The sequence below is a fragment of the Strix aluco genome, chromosome 28 (assembly GCF_031877795.1).
Source record: "Strix aluco isolate bStrAlu1 chromosome 28, bStrAlu1.hap1, whole genome shotgun sequence".
NCBI classification, from domain to species: domain Eukaryota; kingdom Metazoa; phylum Chordata; class Aves; order Strigiformes; family Strigidae; genus Strix; species Strix aluco.
Window position 1 is genome coordinate 2,375,653 of NC_133958.1, and position 17,859 is coordinate 2,393,511.

At 51.7% G+C, this 17,859-nt stretch overlaps 2 protein-coding genes across 2 annotated transcripts in view; one reads left to right on the forward strand and one right to left on the reverse strand.

Annotated features, from left to right (window-relative positions):
* MOB1A (MOB kinase activator 1A) overlaps positions 1–16,152 on the reverse strand; it is a 160,192-nt gene extending 144,040 nt beyond the window's left edge. The window contains exon 1 of the mRNA XM_074808327.1: positions 16,136–16,152. The gene's annotated coding sequence lies outside the window, so the exon portion shown is untranslated. The remainder of the gene's footprint in view (positions 1–16,135) is intronic.
* On the forward strand, positions 7,013–17,217 carry NCAPH (non-SMC condensin I complex subunit H). Its single transcript, XM_074808322.1, has 17 exons — positions 7,013–7,212; positions 7,290–7,383; positions 7,708–7,800; positions 8,827–8,962; positions 9,507–9,625; positions 9,948–10,137; positions 10,723–10,814; positions 10,970–11,175; positions 11,606–11,754; positions 12,295–12,401; positions 12,756–12,878; positions 13,580–13,687; positions 14,332–14,493; positions 14,813–14,929; positions 15,168–15,253; positions 15,585–15,660; positions 16,753–17,217. Exons 1-17 carry the CDS (start codon positions 7,013–7,015, stop codon positions 16,810–16,812), a joined length of 2,118 nt encoding a protein of 705 aa, XP_074664423.1. The 3' UTR covers positions 16,813–17,217.
* Positions 17,218–17,859: the final 642 nt, after the last annotated feature.

The window sequence follows — 17,859 nt, forward strand, 5'->3', positions numbered from 1 at the left end:
TTAAAGATAGTTAATTGCTTGCAGCTATGCACCAGTGTGTAAACTGGGGTTTCCATAGCACCAAATGGTCTGTTAGATCGTCATGACAAAGTTAGAGCTTAAAAGAAACAACTTGAGTTTAAAACCTACGGAAGAAAATAGATTCTTCATTCAACTTCACAAGCTCCCCACTTCAATTTCTGGGCGGATTGCAGCAAATTTTGGTTTCCCCACCACAAACAGGGCTACTTGGTGGAGAATTACAGACACCGCTTCACCGTGGCCTGGTTGTTTAGACAAGTAATTACTTTTTATTACTGAACTAAACGAATCAAGCAGTAGCTAATGAAAGATTTGAGAACCTGCAGTGGCAATTCAAAAGTCAACCCCATCCGGTTGCAAGCGTGAAATGGGGATTAACTGCAGTTTTCATATTCTTGGTGCCAAGTAACCATGTCAAAAGGATTTTCCTTGGCATCAGCAAGATGCAAATACCTGAGACGCTCCTCAGGAAAGGGAGTGGGTGAGTGCCGATTGCTTAAACAGGATGCTCAAGTGTGGTGACAACTGTAACAGGCTTGATTAAAAGTCAAGTATTATTAATTTGAGCAATCTGATGCACAGGGAAGTGTGCTGCAGAACGGTCTAGGAAATTCTGGTGTGACAAGATCAGGGCTGTGTCCTAGAAGACATCCCAGAACAGCAATCCCAACCAGGACGAGCTTCCTGTGGGCCATGCCACAACTAACACACCCACTCTCACTCTGATCCTGCTTCCCCCCTTCCCTTTTCCTCTAAGGAAGTTGTAAATCAGGCAATTATAAGCCTCCCAACAAAAAATATGCTGGTTGCAGAAGACCAAGGTGCCAAGAAGAAATACAAGCCCTTCCTGAAGCCGCAGTCATTCTGAGTAGCAGCATTTCAGGCTGAGAAGAGCATTACCATGCAGAGCACCTCCAAAAACATTATTCCTGTTATTGCAAAGCAGATTGTGCTGTCCAGGTTGATTAAAAAGGTTTCAGGGAGGTAACGAGACCAATTTTCAACGGAGGCGAAAGGAGACAGAGGGAAAAGGAGGGTTGTTCTGAACCACTCTGCTTTCTGCAGAGGCACGCAGCCATATCACAACAGCAGATAATATCTGTATTGAGGGATGCGTAGCTGATTATTACAAGCTGTTCACCATCCAAAAGCTACTCTGATGCATGGCATAATCAAACGGCTGCAAATTTGCATTTAAATTGAGGAATTTAGGAATCCATAACCCAAAGAGGAGCCGGCCTCCTTGGGCGACTCTTCTGGTATCTCGACTCTTCTGGTATCTCGTAGCCTTCACAGAAAAAGACAAAAAAGGTGTGTGATTTCAAACCACCCCCCAAAGCCTGTCCTGAAAGATGGGATCCTCCATTAGCAGAGCCCCTATTAGATGGGTTTAAGATTTTTGTCTCGCAGCACTGAAGTTGTCAGCGTTACCACCTCTCCCCCCAAACCCGCTCCCGCAGCGTTTGACACCCGGAGAGCTGTCACGACCCAGACTGGAAGCCCAGAGAATCGCAATGGTTCTGTGATCCCCTCGGGTTAAATTATGGTGAAACAACACCAAACGACCGGTTAAAATGTTTTACTTGCAGTAGAGAACAATTCAAACTTGGAAAAGGATAATAAGTAATGTGGTCTCTTATAAATCTGTAAGAAAAGAAAGGGAAGAAAAAGAGAGAAAGAGAGTTGAAGAAATCCAGATCACCACCCCTGGATCCAGTGTTGTCTCAGGTCCGTTAATCTTGGGTGGTGGGTGCACACACATCAAAGTTTCTGTCCCCTTTTAAGTTCATTTTATCAGCTGATTAGCATACTAGAGGAGGAGGGGCAGGGATTCCACAAACTCATTTCCATGGGAGATGAGGAAAAAGGTGGAGCGTGGGTTCCAGTTGAGTGGTGGTCCTTGCCCAGCTGTTTTTCCCTCTGTTCCCAGAGATCTTATCAGTCATCCCAGAAATGATCACCTCTTATCAGTTCTTGTTACCACCTCAACGGTGAAGGTGGGAAGTCATTAGCAAGGCAAGCATGGTGTCTGGCTTGCACAACAGAGCCACAAAGTGTTGGGCTTAAACAATAGAGCCAGTACTTGTGCTTGAGGGGAAACACTTTGGGTGACATTTGTTAGACGAATCCAAAGGCCACAGCTTGTCCTTGAGGTTTTCTGTGTCGATGAATGTTTGAGGTATTTCTTCCTTCAGTTCCTTACAACAGCTGTGGCAGACACTACCCACACTGGGATTTGATCAGCAGTACAAAATAAAAAAAAACAAAAACAGCCACAAAACTGGTGGCAGAGGCACACTGGGCACATCTTCAGGGACTTCTGAGCCACTCGGCATGTCCAAGGGATGGAGCACAGCAGGGAACGGAGACAACATCCTCCAGAGCAGCTCTGGTCTGAGATGCTCTCTCAAGATCTGTCAGCAAAATCCTCCCCGAGGACTTCACCCAGGCGCTGGGCAAGCAGAGAAGCGTGGTGAAGCAAGTTGTCCTGCTCTGCAAACTGTCCTTTTCTCCCCACGCAGGGCACCCACAAAGGTGTCGGCACCTCTGAAAACACCGGCCTGCTCGGCAGCCTGTGCAAGGACTCGGGGTCCCACCGATTTCCCCCGGGGTGGGGGGAATTCCTGAGTTTGCCCTCGTGGATTCAGGTCGCGCGTGTACACCAGACCCACCCTCCTCTCTGCCATGCAGAGCTGCGGGAGCTCGGCTCTGCTGTAAGCTCCTCATTCACAAGCACCAACCTTCTCTGAAATGATCATTTCAAACTACTAAGAGTCCTAAATTACAAAATAAATTCAACCGAATTAACAAGCCACCGACCCAGCCAGTCCATTTAGCATCTCCGCAGCAGGTTCCTGCAGTCAGAAATGATTGCTGGTGTAATTCTCGGGGGGCTGGAGGCTGGCAGTTGCATCCGGCCCAGCCTGTCCATTTTTCTTCCCTTCGCTTGTAAGGGAAATTTGCCAAAACCAACGCGAGACGTTGCGTGGGCACAGCCAGACCAAAGCTGGGGAGAGGCACAGCCTCATCTCGCTGCTGCCGGCCCCAACAGCTCGAGAGGATTTACAGCTCATCACATCCCTCATCTACTTTCGACCCTGCAATCTTATCTTGATTGCTCCGTCGGGACCTTGAGGACTTTTTCTCAGCTGGAAGAGCGAGCCCACACTGTGCCCGTGCTACCAATGATTTATGAATCGCTGCACTTGAGGACTTCATTTTATATTTGAGTCTGCAGCCATTTCCGGGTCTGTGAAATCCTGGATTTTATAGTACAAGTGCTTTACCTGGCGATAAAACACAAGAAATGAGAGCCCAGAAGGGTCAGATCATCACTGCTCATTGCAGACGAGCCAGGCGCCTGCAAAGGGAGAAGTCAGTGGGGCCACCCTGAGCTCTGAGACCCTGTGGGATGGTCCTTTGCCCGCTGGCCTCCTCCGGAGCCTCCCCACGCAGAGCCACACTCTCTAAAGGGAAAAAAAAAAAAAAAATCCAAGCTGTGCTAGCTGTGTTACAGCCTTTGCAGACATAGCGCAGAGCCAGGGCGCAGGAAGCTGCTCGGGAACGGGCCTTCCTAATAAGACCTTAGAGAAATCAAACCATTTACCTCTTCCGAGGCTTCAACCTCTTCTTTGTGCCCCGAGGTACCAGCACAACCAGAAGTAGCTCTGCAGCAATAACAAGCAAGGCTGAAAGCAGACAGCGTGCTCTGGAAGGGAAAATCAGACAGAGAGGCTGACCCTAGGGTGTCTGTCTGCAAAAAGGAGCTGCACTGAAAACCAAAACCAAGCCCCTTCCTAGTCAGCAGCTGAGCAGGTATTAAAACGCCTTTTATTACTGAGAGGAGCTACAGTTGTTTGCATAAGAATAGGACCAGTGGGTTAATAAATGCTCCTGTAGTGTCTGCTCCAGCACACAGAAATTACCAGATAATCTTTAATTTACAGGTCATTTATAGAGGGGTGCACCACTTCCACAAGAGGAGGCCCCGCTTGTGCAGCACCAACAGTCTCAGCCACCGCAGCAGGGTCCCGGACGCTTGGGGATGCGGGTGCAGGCTGAAGTGTCCCAGACCCACATGGAAGCCAAACCTCCAGCTGCCCCCCATGAGGCGAGCCCAGGTCTGATGCTCGCGGGGGGCAGAGGTCCCCGTAACCCCAGAAGGCTGCAAGTTCCTCACTCCCTGTCTCTATTCTTAGCCTTGCAGCCGGGGCAGATCCCCGTTGCTACGCTACCCGTGTTGTGGGTCCGGAGCAGTCTGCGTTGCTGCCTGGTGGGTGGACAGCCGGCTTTCCCTCCTAAGTCATTCTTCCCAACTACCAAAGCAAACCTTAAACGAGCCCCCAGCATTCCCTCCAAGCGCAGGAAAATCCCAGCACACCTTCATCTACTTGGGGATTTTCGGGAACACAGCCCCCAGCAAGCACCTTCCAGCAGGTCTGAGCTGTAAATCAAGTTTCCCAAAGTCCTGCCAGTGATTTATTAGTTGGGGAGCTAATTGAAGGGCGAGCAGCCATTTGTAAAAGTTCCTGTCACCAAATGATACATTCTCTTAATTTCCAGTTAAATACAGAGCATGAATATTTCTGTCCTCACCAGCATCACTAATGGCTGGGAATAAGCAAATGCTCCACACGTTGCTATTGCCGCGGCAGGAGTAATTTATTTGGATATTAAAAACCTTCATAGTTCCTCCAGCCTCTTTCATTTTGGATGTATAGCTGGAGATATTGATTTGTTTACAACAGCCATTAAAAGCTTTGTTATGAGGCTTTTGCTTATAGGAAGACACATCACAAAGCGTAACCTAGGTTTTACAGCCTCTCCGTTTTAGTCTGGCCTAACTGGAGCAGCTGAGGGAAAGGGCCAGACACCTTTGCTCAGACCCTCTTATTTGGGGACAAAAAAAATCCCTGCAGGGTTTTTGCCCCCTCCACAAGTCACTTTGTCCCTTGTGGCTTTTAGAAGTGTCCTGGACCTCCAGGCTTACGAGTAGACACCAGTCTCCACAGGTTTAGTCTTTTGCTATTTTTAGGGTGGCTGGAGTCAGCACAGAAACTAGCTGGTGGCACAGCGATTCCCTGTCGTGCAGTGGGGGGGACTGCTGCCAGGGTTGGCTCAGCAGGGAGCACAGCATCCTTCCCGATTGCTGCTCCTGAGGAATGCAGTCGAGTTCAAACCACATCTATTCCTCCTGCCCCATCCAGTGGTTCAGACTGGAAGAACAATTTGCAGTTGGGAAAAACCTCAGACAGCAAACTGCAACGTCACAGCCCCCGGTACATAAATCCACCAAGACAGATTGGGGCAGCTGCTGCTTCGCCCTGCGCGGAGGGATGACGCTGGGAATACTGGCCTGGCAGGGCTGGAAAAGCTTCTCCTCTGGGTGGTGGCACTGGAGAAAAGATGCTCTTCCCATCAGCTATGGGGTCACGATGATGAGACAGGCACAGGTCTGGGCCATCTAACTTTCTGCTAATGCTTCTGCAGCACAGGACACGCTACACAAAAAAACCACAAAGCTTTATTTCCTCCATCATGCAGTCTTGCCTCAGGCTCCCAGTTCTGCCCTCAGTCCAGACTGCTCTGTCTTAAAGCAAGGAGTGCGTCTCCTCTGCCCGCAGCCCGGGCACTGCACTGGAATCAGGCGCCCCAGGCCACAGCTCTGCTGGGAAAAGGAAATTTGAGGACCAACAGCTTTTCCCACCAAACTTTCCCTGCTAGTAAGCACAGGGAAACTGAACCAATACAGATAACCTGGCCTCATGCACTGAGAGCTGCGGAAACAGGTGAAAAGCTGAGGAGATATGGGGGAGCCTTGCTGTCCTCACAGCGTCCTGCACACAAACGCAGGCTGCCTTGGGTCAGACCAAGAGCAGAAGGGATGGGCTTTAGGAAGCACTATTAGCTCCTCATTTACCAGTTTCTCTACCTCCAGCACTGCAGCAAAAGCGGGAGCTGTGACCTGCTCCTGCTCTCACTGAGCATCACCCTTCCTGGGCCAGGCCGGGCAGAGGATGCTGTGCTGGGCAGGACGGAGGGCTCCAGAGCTGATGCCAAGGGGATGCCCCGAGCCATTTGCTAAACCCCACCACACAGGTCTGATATCTGAGCTGCTGGGTGCTGCCCTGCCTGAGACTGTAAAGCCCAGAGACCCCCAGCCAATGTACCCCAAAACCCACAGAGTGCTGGAGAAGCGAGGGCTTTGGGGCCCACTGAGAGCTTACAGGACACACTAAAATCCACCCGGGGGGCCACGGGGTGCACAGAAACAAACACAGAGGGGACTGGGGAACACTGAACAGTGCACAGAGCAGTTCGGGGACCACCAGAAGGCACCTGGAGTGCTCTGGGGGGTCTGCAGAGCGAACTGAAGGATGAGGCAGATGGCCCTGAGGGCACTTCCACACAGACAGGGGCTGCTGGGAACAACGAGAAGCGAACGGAGTGGTGGTGAGGGGGGAACATGGAGGCGCCAACGATCATGGGGACCCCTGAAAGGCAGACGGCGGCTGAGGGGGGGGCGGTCAGTACCTAAGCAGGTTGGCTCTGGCGGCTCTTCCTCCTCCGAGGCGGACTTTTCCCGCGGCCGACCGGCCGAGAGGGGCCCTGGCACGGCAGCCGGCACCCCTCAGGGCGCAACCGTGGGCCAGCAAGGCGGGAAAGCAGGTAGCCCACAAGCGACCAGGCCCTGACAGAAGCCCTGAGAATCGCGACCTCCCCCTCCGCCGCGCGCCGGCACACTGAGGGAGGGGAGGGGAGGGGCCGGGCCTGGCCCCGCCCCGCCGCGGCCGTTGCGCCCTGCGCGTGCGCGCTGCCGGCGCGCGCGGCGATTCAAACCCGCCGGGGGGCGGGGCGAAGCGTCGAGCTTTTCGATTGGTCACCGAGCCGCCTGAGCCGCTCGCTGATTGGTTCGGAGGTGAGGGAGTGGGCGGGGCGGAGGGAGCGGCGCGGCTGAGGCGGCGAGGCCCGGCCCGGCCCCGCTCCGAGGATGAGTGTCCGGACACCTCAGGGCGCCCCGGCCGCCTCCCCCGCCCCGCGCCCCCTTGGCAGCTCTGGCACCCCCGTGCTGGCCGAGTGCCCCGGTAACGACGATGAACAGGAGAGGCGGCAGCGCCGGCGCTCGCGGGTCGCCGACCTCCAGCTCAGCAGCACCGACTCGTCGCTGGGCCTCGGCTCACCCGCCTCCAGGTAGGCGCGGGGGGGGGGGGGGGCGGGGGGTGTATGCGAGGAGGAGGAGGGTCCGCGAAGCACCGTGTCTCTCTCAGGCAGGCGCAGTTATGGCTGCCGACCCTCTCCCAGTGGACCAACTCCCAGATCTCGGACCACTACAGCACCTGCATCAAGCTCTCCACCGAGAATGTGAGTCGGCCGCCTCGGGGAGGGCTCCTGGGCCCGGCCCCTCTCGCACTGCCGCTGTCTGGCCGCGGTTGCAAGGCCGGGAGGGGTTTTAAACTCCTTGAGCCTTGGCTACACAGTTGTTCTTCTTCCCAGCCCTCTGAGCCACATCCCTGAGCCAAGCCACGGCCAGGTCTGGGATGCTGTGGCTGCCTTCCCAGCAGTAACAAAGCAGCACATGGGCATCCCCTCACTCGTGCTGTAAACTCCCCTGTGAGATGAGGGTTCAGACACTTTTCACAGGTATCATTTGCCAGGGGATCAGTTCTGAGCTGTGCTTTGTTTCAGAAAATCACCACGAGGAATGCCTTTGGCTTACACCTGATAGACTATATAACTGACATCCTGAAACAGAAGGACTCTGAAGTGACCAACTTCAAGGTGAGAGGAATCGCAGCCTGGTCACGGCAGTGCTTTGTCTCCAGCTGGCATTTACCCTAAGGTTTCGTCAATAACAAACCTAAAATATTGCTGAAGGTAGCTGAGCTGGTTACTTCCACTGAAAATATCTGGTAGAGGCAGCACAGTCACTTTTTGCAGAAGATTAGTGTTGAATCCTTTTGTGCCACAGAAATTAAAGGCTGAATTCTTTCAGTTATGGTCTTTCAAAAGGAGAGCTTGTTTAAAAGTAGTAAGACTTGTGAGGCTTCTGAGGTAAATACCAGGTGTTACAACCAGTAACAAAACAAGGCTGAAAATGAAAGGAAGTTAGTGTGACTAACTCCTGGTCTAATACTGGTCTAAGAATAAGAACTTGCCAGGGCAAAGACTTGCTCGCTGTAATAGTTGCCTGATGCTAGGAGGGGAAACTGAATTCTTGGATGAATGAACAAATGGCTGGGCTTTTGAGTGTGGCCTCGAGGAACCCCTGAGCTAGCTGTCTTTTGGTTGATGGAACTGAGGAAGGGGCAGAAAAGAGTGCACAGGTTTTCAGTGGGTGATTCTTCGCCTTCTGGGGGGGGGGTCTGTGATTGAAAAGGGCACTTGGCACCTCCTGTGCTTCACCTCTTTTGACTTTGTAATTTGGGAAACCAGAATAATACCAAGAGGATAACCCAGAAGAGGGCACGAAGGAGAGGTAGAGGAGAGAAGTCTCTTGGCAGATACCTTTCTGCTTCTCCCCATTGCTTAATCTTGGCAATTTTTAAAGCATTCTGTGTGATCCCTTCCAAAAGACCCTATAAAGCAAACTGTAGGCTCTGCCAGGGAAGACACATCTCGACCCTTGCTGTGCACCTAGTTCTCCAGTGGGTTTCAGAATAAATCCTTTTCCGGTTGTTCACGATTTTGCTTGTAATACAGAGGATTCAGAAATTCAGGTCTGCGGTTTGTCTTCTGCGGTTGCATCTTCTAGATGAGACTTTTTCCTTTCTAACTAAAAGTTGCATCCTTTGTTCCTCCTGTCAGGTAGCAGCTGGCACGCTTGATGCCAGCGCGAAGATTTACTCCGTGCGCGTGGATGCGGTCCATACGGATACGTACAAAGTTCTTGGAGGTTTGGGCACGGACTCGGCACCTGCAAAAAACACAGACAGCTCAGAAGGTGTGTCACTCACTCATTTTCTGTTAAGCTGTTCCCATTCGGTGTGCTTAAGAGAAATGTCGGTGGGCTTACAGAGCACCCGTGAGTGTCGAAGCGCTTTGTACATCTGGGACAGTACAACTGACTTCATTTTTCAAGGGCTGGGAAATCACTAATTAGTTTGCCTGGGCGCTTGAGGAGGGAGGGTTGAGGTGAGAACCTGAATCTGTTGCTCAATCCTGTATTCAGTGATTCGACCTCTCAGATCTGAACGCAAACCAAAGGTGGCCTGATCTGAAACGTTAAGAATGAAGTTCTCCGCTCTTTGCTGTCCTTTGCTTTGAAACAGAAATGTGCTGTTAAGATAAAATAGAGTCGATTAAAAAGAAACACAGCATCCAGCCAATAAAACATTGGTGGTTCATGCTAATAGTTACCTAATTGTGTGACTTCGTGTCCACTGGGTTTTTCTGTGTTTATTGTACAAACTGAAGTAGAAGTTGTGCTATCCCTCTTAGGGTATTTTAGCAAGTTGTCTAAGTGTAATTTGTTCTTTTTCTTTTAGAAGACAGTCCTGCTCCTGAGGCTGTCAAGAGAGTTCAGACAAAGAAGAAGCACTCATTCAAAACCATCGAGCAGAACTTGAATAACATCAATTTGTCGGAGACTAATCGCAGATGTGAGGTGGGTGGAGGGGGGCTGCCGCACCAGCTGCGTTCTGGTGGAGGAAAGGAGATGTCGCCTCATCTTTCTCATTTTTATTGTCTTCCTTATTGTGCATTCCTCTCTTGGGCTCTAACATTCACACGCCCGTCTGTGAATTCTGCTGTTTCCAGTCACGTATATCCCTCCTGTGTGAGGCAGCTGTGAGAGCTCTCTCCTCGCTGAAAAAGATACGTGGGTCGTTCTCCCTTCGGATCTGTACTTGGAAGTCTGCTGCAGAGACCTGCTTCACCCCCTCCATCCACTCCATTCCTTGATTCTCTGCTTCGTTCCGTACCTGTAGATTGATCCCATGTTCCAGAAAACAGCCGCATCTTTTGATGAATGCAGCACAGCTGGCATTTTCCTCACCGGGCTGCGTACCCAAAGCTGCCAGAGCGAGCTCCTCTTTGACTCGAAGATCGTGCCTCTCCCTTCCTCAGAGACAGTCGTGCTGCCAAACTCTGATCCTGTGAAAGTGATAGATTTAAAGTGTAAGTGCCCATAACCGCTAAGCAAAGGGGCCCATCCAGACCTTTTGATCCTTATCATCTACCAGACGTGCTCATTTTAGTCTCAGCCAGCTTGACTTGTGCTTTTGTTCGCTGCTTGACTACCCTGTGGCACCACTGCTCTGATCTTGATGGAGTTGAGGCTGGTTGCTGGAGAAACAGGACCTTTTGTAGGTTTTAGATCACTAAGCGTAGCTTAACCGCTGGCAGGTCTGTCGCACAGCACTTAAACGTGGTCTGGGCTGTGCAGCGGTTGAGATTAGTGTGCTCCAGGTTAAGGACTGATCTTCTTAGACTGTTCTGAGCCTGTACATGCTACGAAACCTTGCTGCTCTGATAAGATTCTCAGCATTGTGCCCACGCTCGAGTTAGGGTAGCAACTGATCTCTCCCTTTCTGCTGAGAAATGAGCCTGACTGCTTTTGTAGCGAGCCCTGCACCACCCTACGTGCAAGAAGGGCTGCCTACATATGTGGCTTTAGGAATATTTTAATGCCTGGCCCTTGGTTTAGGTACTGGTTGCTTCCTCCGAAATTTAATCTCTCCCCCTTGCTCTCCTTGTCTCTAGCCCTGCTAGCACAGTGCATTGAAAAACGCCTCATCTGCTCTTCGCTGGCTGATTTCCAGTTTACAAAGTGGGATGCCGAGTCCCACGAGGAGGTACGTTTGTTAGCTCTGCCCCAGCTGGGCTGCTCGAGCTGTGCTCTGCGCTCACCTCCAAAGCCATCTCCGACACACACAGGGCAGGGGGATGTTGTGCTCCAGGGCTGCTGATGTCCTGCATTTTTTTTCCTGAGCACCTTCTTCTCCTACAGTCGGTGGCAGCCCTGTTGGATAAATTTAAGAAGAGCAACCAAGTGTTTGATATCAACGCGGAGATAGACAGCGATGTGGAGGACTGTGTTCCCACCCTGCCGGATGACGACTTCAATTGTGACTCCCCCAAGAGTACAGTGGCTGAGAAGATTGGGGAATTCTCAGAAAACCTTAACTCCATCAAAACAGCCAGCCAGAGCACGATGTAAGTAATCACTGAAAATCTCTACCTATGATAGGAAATGACAACTTCTGGCTGCTCTCTGGGGAATCTTTGATTTACTGTGTACGTGTTTCCCATCTTGCTATAGCTTGCTTTCTGCTCAAGTTTTGAGGAATATCTCTACCCTCCAAGAGGACCTTTTTGTATGGTCACGTTTCCCAGAGTGATGGCTCGCCTGCTCACTCTGCTCCCCAGTTTCCAGCCTGTCCTTTGGCAAATCCACCTGTGTTTTTGCAGCAGCCTCACAGACTCCAGACAGCACCATTCAGTGATTAAAGAGCAAGAGTCCTGTACACACACCGGCTGAGGGGGTGGGCGATGTCTGTACAGAGCTGGTCTTGATATTAAATGCGCGCTCAGGCCTGGTGTGCACCAGAGGAATGATTTCACTGAGCACGTCTGCTTTTTCCAGAACTGATGCGGCCCCTTTTGGAGAGGGAGACATTGGGACCATGTGCCTTCATCTCTCCATGAAACCTGGGGAATACTCCTACTTCAGTCCCCGAATTCTCTCGATGTGGGCTGGGCCGGAGCACTGGCGTTTCAAACCTCGACACAAACGTAGGTATTTAGAGACAGCGGCGCGTACGCTACGGCTACTGCCACATTCTGCTTAATTTTGGAGACGGGGGGTGTCTGAGTTGTAAAGTAAGGACAGTAAAGAAGGGGACAAGCCTGTGTGGCTCTTTTCTAGCTGGGTGGGAAGCAGTACCGTGTTCAGGCACCAGGAAGGCTCTCGGTCACGTGCAGATCCTTTGGTGTCTAATACATTCTCTAGTGTTTGGGTTTGTTAATGATGCTTAAAGTTGAGGGGGTGTCTCTCACTCCAGCAACAGGAGATGCTAGTACAAATGCAGCCTCTGCTGTCATTTCCCACCTTTTGCATAAAAACTGAAGACTAAATTACACTTTCTGCTTTTATAAAAAGATACTGATCCCTTTAAAACATGAAGCTGTGAGAACAACACCTATTGCTTTCCTGTAACACAGGGAAAAGTCCTTGTAGGTGACATTTCTGCATGGAGCAGATGCTCAAGTTGGGAGTGAGCTTGTTGTCCTTACTCTGTCACAAAGCACTGACAGTTTCCTTCCTTTCTGCAGCAGATGATAACTCTGAAAAAGAGACCAAGAAAAGGAATGCAAAGAAAGCGTTTGAAATAAACTTTGATGAGGATATTGACTTTGACACATATTTCCGTAAGACCAAGGTACATGCTGAGTTTCTGCCTCTTGCTGCTCTCTCTTTTGCTATATCAACGTGTCTTGGAACTGGCGTCTGAAGTCAACTCCAGGTTACGTTATAAGTAGAGAGTTTTATCAGCCTTGGGGTGGAGAACCGGGTGTATACACTGTCAGCGAGACTCTATGGGTCCAGCTGCGTGTCCCAGGTGCTGTGCAGAACCCACTGGGTGCCCTGACTGACCCCTGTGGAATTCCTTTTCAGAGGCATCTCAGAACTTACCCCCTTTCAGATGAAGACTTGCGTTCAAAGCGCTTATTTGTGCATTAATCTTCCAAGTAGTGGATAACTCATGGGTAATGGTATTTATTACCTTCCCCAGGCATCTATAACTCTAGCCAAATCAATTCTGGAAAGCCAGAATGTGAAGAGCACCACGCTTCCCACAGACTTCAACTATGACCCTAACAACATTCTCCAGCTGTTCCTCAAACCGGCTGTTAAGGTAGGAGACTTTTCGTAAAGCCTGTTAACAATGATTCCATGCACAAAACCATCTTCACCAAGTGCTTGAAGTACTTTGGGCTGCTCCTCAGAGCTGGAGATGGCCAGCACGTCTTATGGGGAGCGGCTGAGGGAACTGGGGGGGTTTAGTCTGGAGAAGAGGAGGCTGAGGGGAGACCTCCTGGCCCTCTCCAACTCCCTGAAAGGAGGGTGCAGAGAGGGGGGACAAGTCTCTTGAGCCAAGGACCCAGCGCCAGGCCAAGAGGGAATGGCCTCAAGCTGCGCCAGGGCAGGGTCAGACTGGCTCTTAGGAAGGATTTCTTTGCAGAAGGGGCTGTTGGGCGTTGGAATGGGCTGCCCAGGGCAGGGGGGGAGTCCCCATCCCTGGAGGGGTTGAAGAGTCGGGTTGAGCCAGCGCTGAGGGATCTGGTGGAGTTGGGAACGGTCAGGGTGAGGTTCATGGTTGGGCTGGAGGAGCTTCCAGGGCTTTTCCAACCCAGATGATTCTGGGATTCTGCATGTCTCTCACTGCACTGACCCGCTGTGCTTAGCTGTTGTGCTTTACCAGGGGCTTGCTGGAGGGCTGGTGGGTGAGGAGGAGGAAGGGCCAGCAGGCTGGGAATAGGGGAAGTGATGAAGGAACAAGGCGCAGGCATTGCTTGGGGAATTATTTAGACTTTTTCTGACCCCTGGTCTTTGTAGCTCTGCAGGACATCTGAGCTGGACAGCTCGTTGAATCATGAAGATAAGATAGGCGAGTACGATTACAGCAACCCCAATGATACCTCCAATTTCTGCCCTGCATTGCAGGTAACTGGAACAAGAAGATTTTTCTGTTGCCTGTATTTGATGGGAACAATTTAGGAGGAATCAGTGTCCAGAATTAATTACTAATGAAAAAGAATTGGAGCTGCAGTTTATGACAAAGCTGCAGGAGTCTCTGTGCCCACCCCTGTCCCCTCTTAATGACATCAGTTAAACTCTGCCTTTGGTGGTTGACAGTCAGTTTGCTGCAGAAACTCCATTCCAGCCTTTTCCACACATCTGTGCCCTAAAGTAGGAATAAATGCCCCTGCTCACCTCTGCAGTCATCTCTGCACAGCAAGGTTTGCTCCCGGCTGTTTCGAGCTCCCATTGAAGTAGATTTCTTTTAAAGCCTCAGCTTTCTGCCAGGCCAGCGCTGCCTCCTGAGTGTGTTTGTGACAGGTCTCAGCTGGTCCCACACTGGCAGGAGAGCCCTCTGTTATTTTTCCATGTAGAACAGTCTTTTGATATTCTGCACTCTAGATCTCCCTTGGGTTTAGCCTTAGCCCAGCCTAAGCGCCGTGGGGAGAGGCTGAATAAGAACATGTTCCATGGGGAAGCTGGGCAGGGAGGTGGATGCTCTTGTTACCTCACTGCTTCTCAGAGATGTCTCTGGGTGTGGCCTCACTGCTGTATCTCTTCTTGATCAGGCTCGAGACAGCGATGATGATGATGATGGTAACGACCCCATTGAATTCATGGGCCAGTCAGGGAAGTTCAACCTTACCGCCCACCCTGAGCTCAACGGGCTCGTCGGCGACGCCGATATCACGACGTACGGAGGGCTGAACCTCATTGCTGAGCCCCAGAAGGTAAGGACTTGTGGTGTTGCTGAGCTGTGAACTCAGTGGGCAGATCTGGAGCAAAGCCTCTCAACACGTGGTTGGAAGTCCTGAGGCAGCAGTTTCCCTGGTGCAGGATCTCCTGGGTTTGTTACTGGCCACTTCATTCCCAGACGAACCCTTGTGTAAGGGGAGGGAATTAAAAATCAAAGGTTTATTAATAAGATAACGTTCACCGTTGTTCCCAAGGAGAACCATGTTTTGGATGTTCCTGGGGTGCTGATTGAGGATAGTGCTGCTGCTCCTGCTCAGTGGCTCTCGCCTGACCTAACCCTGGCCTTTTCCTCAGGTCAATAAGATAGCGATTCAGTACGCAAAGACAGCCAAGAAAATGGACATGAAGAGGTTGAAGAAAAACATGTGGGACCTCTTGACTGATACACAGAAGAATCAAACGGTGGCAGAGGTGAGTGCAGGGGGAGACAGATACCTCAAGAGGCCCAAGAATAAGAGACTGCCCTGCAGGTAACTGTGCTTAACTCCTCCAGAGACAGTCTAGGGCAGGTTTAGCAGCAATTCCTTTCTAGTAAGAACTGTGGGATGGTTGGTAAGGACAGACAACATAACTTGCAGTGGTTTTTTCTCTGAACACGACACTGGGGAGCAAAGTTTGTCTCAGCAGTGTCTGTCTTTTCGCTAAATAGATGGAAGATGCAGAGAAAGAGAAGAACACCTCAGTGGTAGCAGGAGAGAAGGCCCTCAGCAGCATCACAAAGGAACTGCTTCACAGGTAGAGAGGCCCTGAAAAAGGTTGGACTGAAGATGGGGGACAGAATTCGGCTGAACTTGGGCAAACACTGACCTTCTGTGTCTATTACAAGCTGCTAACTGAACTCTGCTGGGGAAAAATCTTTTCTCTTGCTGTCCAGGTGTGCCGAGGGGAGCTCCACGTTCCATGCAGCTTGGCAAATTCTTTGCTAGTCAGAGGGGAAAGGTGGAGAAAACCAGATCCCTGGGGAGGAGCTAATCTTTGGCGACCTGGTCCTCGCACGCATGTTCCATCCCTCAGGTTTCAGTAGGCTCTGGCCATCCAAACCTCCTCTCTTTTTTTTTTTTTGTAGGCTGCCTTCTGCGATGGCTAACAATCTGTCTGTCCCCTTGGCCTTCGTCTGCCTCTTGCATTTGGCAAATGAGAAGGTAAGTGCAGCGTGCACGCAGGAGACATAGGAACAGCGGGTGAAACACGCAGTAGAAAGCGCCGGGAGCGGGGCCGTTTTCTTGCTCCACCAGGACTTCTCAACTTCAGTCTCAGTTTCCTGCTTATAGTGAACATAAACCAGGTTCATGCGTGGGCAATGACAGCCCGTGGTTAAGCACTCGTAACTTTTCCAGCCTAACTGATGTCTGTTCTTCCTCGTCCTTGGGTCTGGCAGCAGTTGCTCAGTGTGTTAAGCGTTGGGAGCATTTCAGACACCAAAGCAACAGCCTTGGTCTTGTGTGTGCTGATGGTGACAGAAGAGCCTGGGGCTGTTCTGAACCTTCACCATGTGGGTGTTGGTTGATAGCTGGCTGAACAGGAGCCAGCAGTGTGCCCAGGTGGCCAAGCAGGCCAATGGCATCCTGGCTTGTATCAGCACTAGCGTGGCCAGCAGGGACAGGGAAGGGATCTGACCCCTGTGCTCAGCACTGGTGAGGCCGCCCCTCGATGAGTGGGTTCAGTTTTGGGCCCCTCACTCCAAAAAGGCCCTTGAATGACTCGAGCGTGTCCAGAGAAGGGCAACGGAGCTGGTGCAGGGTCTGGAGCACAGGTCTGATGGGGAGCGGCTGAGGGAACTGGGGGGGTTTAGTCTGGAGAAGAGGAGGCTGAGGGGAGACCTCCTGGCCCTCTGCAACTCCCTGAAAGGAGGGTGCAGAGAGGGGGGATGAGTCTCTTGAGCCAAGGACCCAGCGCCAGGCCAAGAGGGAATGGCCTCAAGCTGCGCCAGGGCAGGGTCAGACTGGCTCTTAGGAAGGATTTCTTTGCAGAAGGGGCTGTTGGGTGTTGGAATGGGCTGCCCAGGGCAGGGGGGGAGTCCCCATCCCTGGAGGGGTTGAAGAGTCGGGTTGAGCCAGTGCTGAGGGATCTGGTGGAGTTGGGAACGGTCAGGGTGAGGTTCATGGTGGGGCTGGAGGAGCTTCAAGGGCTTTTCCAACCGAGATGATTCTGGGATTCTGGGTTTTTTCATGCATTCAGACTCAGAGGGGAAGAGTCTGGCTTTGTCAAACTTAGCTTTTCTTTTATATTCCCAGAATCTGAAGCTGGACGGCACAGAGGACCTGTCTGACGTCCTAGTGAAACAAGGCAACTGAGCCCTGTGGAGCAGACCACGGGGCTGACCCGGGACAGCACAGCTCCCAGCCAACATGCTCGCTCTGGACCATCTCATCAGTGGCAGATTTTTCTCCTCTTGGTGCCATCGCCAAGAAATCCCACTAGTCTCTGCACCTCAGGAACACTTTCAAATCCAGGATGTCCTGCCTCAGCGTAGGACTCGGACAGATGGACGGTTGCAGCTCAGCCTGCCTGGCTCCTGCCATCTTCGCTCCATCAGCTCTTTCCTGGTAGTGGAGTTCCTTCGTCTCACTGTGAACCGCCTGGGCCTGCTCGCAACAGTCTCCTCTATGTGTCACTCCCTGTCTAATTCCCTGTACGTGAACTGACTTACTCGTGTCTCCAGTTCCTCCTGTAGTCCTGTTCATCCCATTAAATAATTTACCTTTTATACTGAGCTTAAAGATAGTAAATTGCTACAGACTTTATAGATGGGCCTTTGCGACAGGGAAGAAAGTCTCCCAAAACAGGAGAGAGGTTAAAATAACACAAGTGGCATGGAGCAGCAAAGGCAGGGCAGCTCCCCAAAGAAAAGCAAGCCAGGAGTTAGGGGATCGCACAGCCGGAGCAGCACCAGCCAGGACCCAGTTTCTCCAGTACCCCAACAACGGGAGCAGCACCAACCCTGAGATAGTGGCTGGGTTCAACCAAGAGCTGAGATCCCTTTCGTGGTGCTGAGGCAGGTCCGAGATCAAGCCAGGAAGCCAGTCTGCAGGTCAGGATTGGGTCCGAGGCTGTGAGGCAGGGAGACCAGTGCTCCTGCAGGGACTAAAGCCCTTGAGCTGAGCTTCAGTGGAGCTCCTGGGCCATGGGTGTGGGTCAAGGCCCCAGGTGAGGCTGGTCAAGGCTCTGAGGCCTTATTAGTGCCCTCAGGGCCCTGATGAGGGCATGGAGAAGAGCTCTGCGGGGTGGTGGAGCCGAGACACAAGGGCATCTCTGGGCCAGGGGCTGAGCATGGGACCTGCCTCCCCGAGAGCTGGCTTGAGGGGGCAGGTTGGGGGCATAGGATGCGCTTGGCGGGGGGG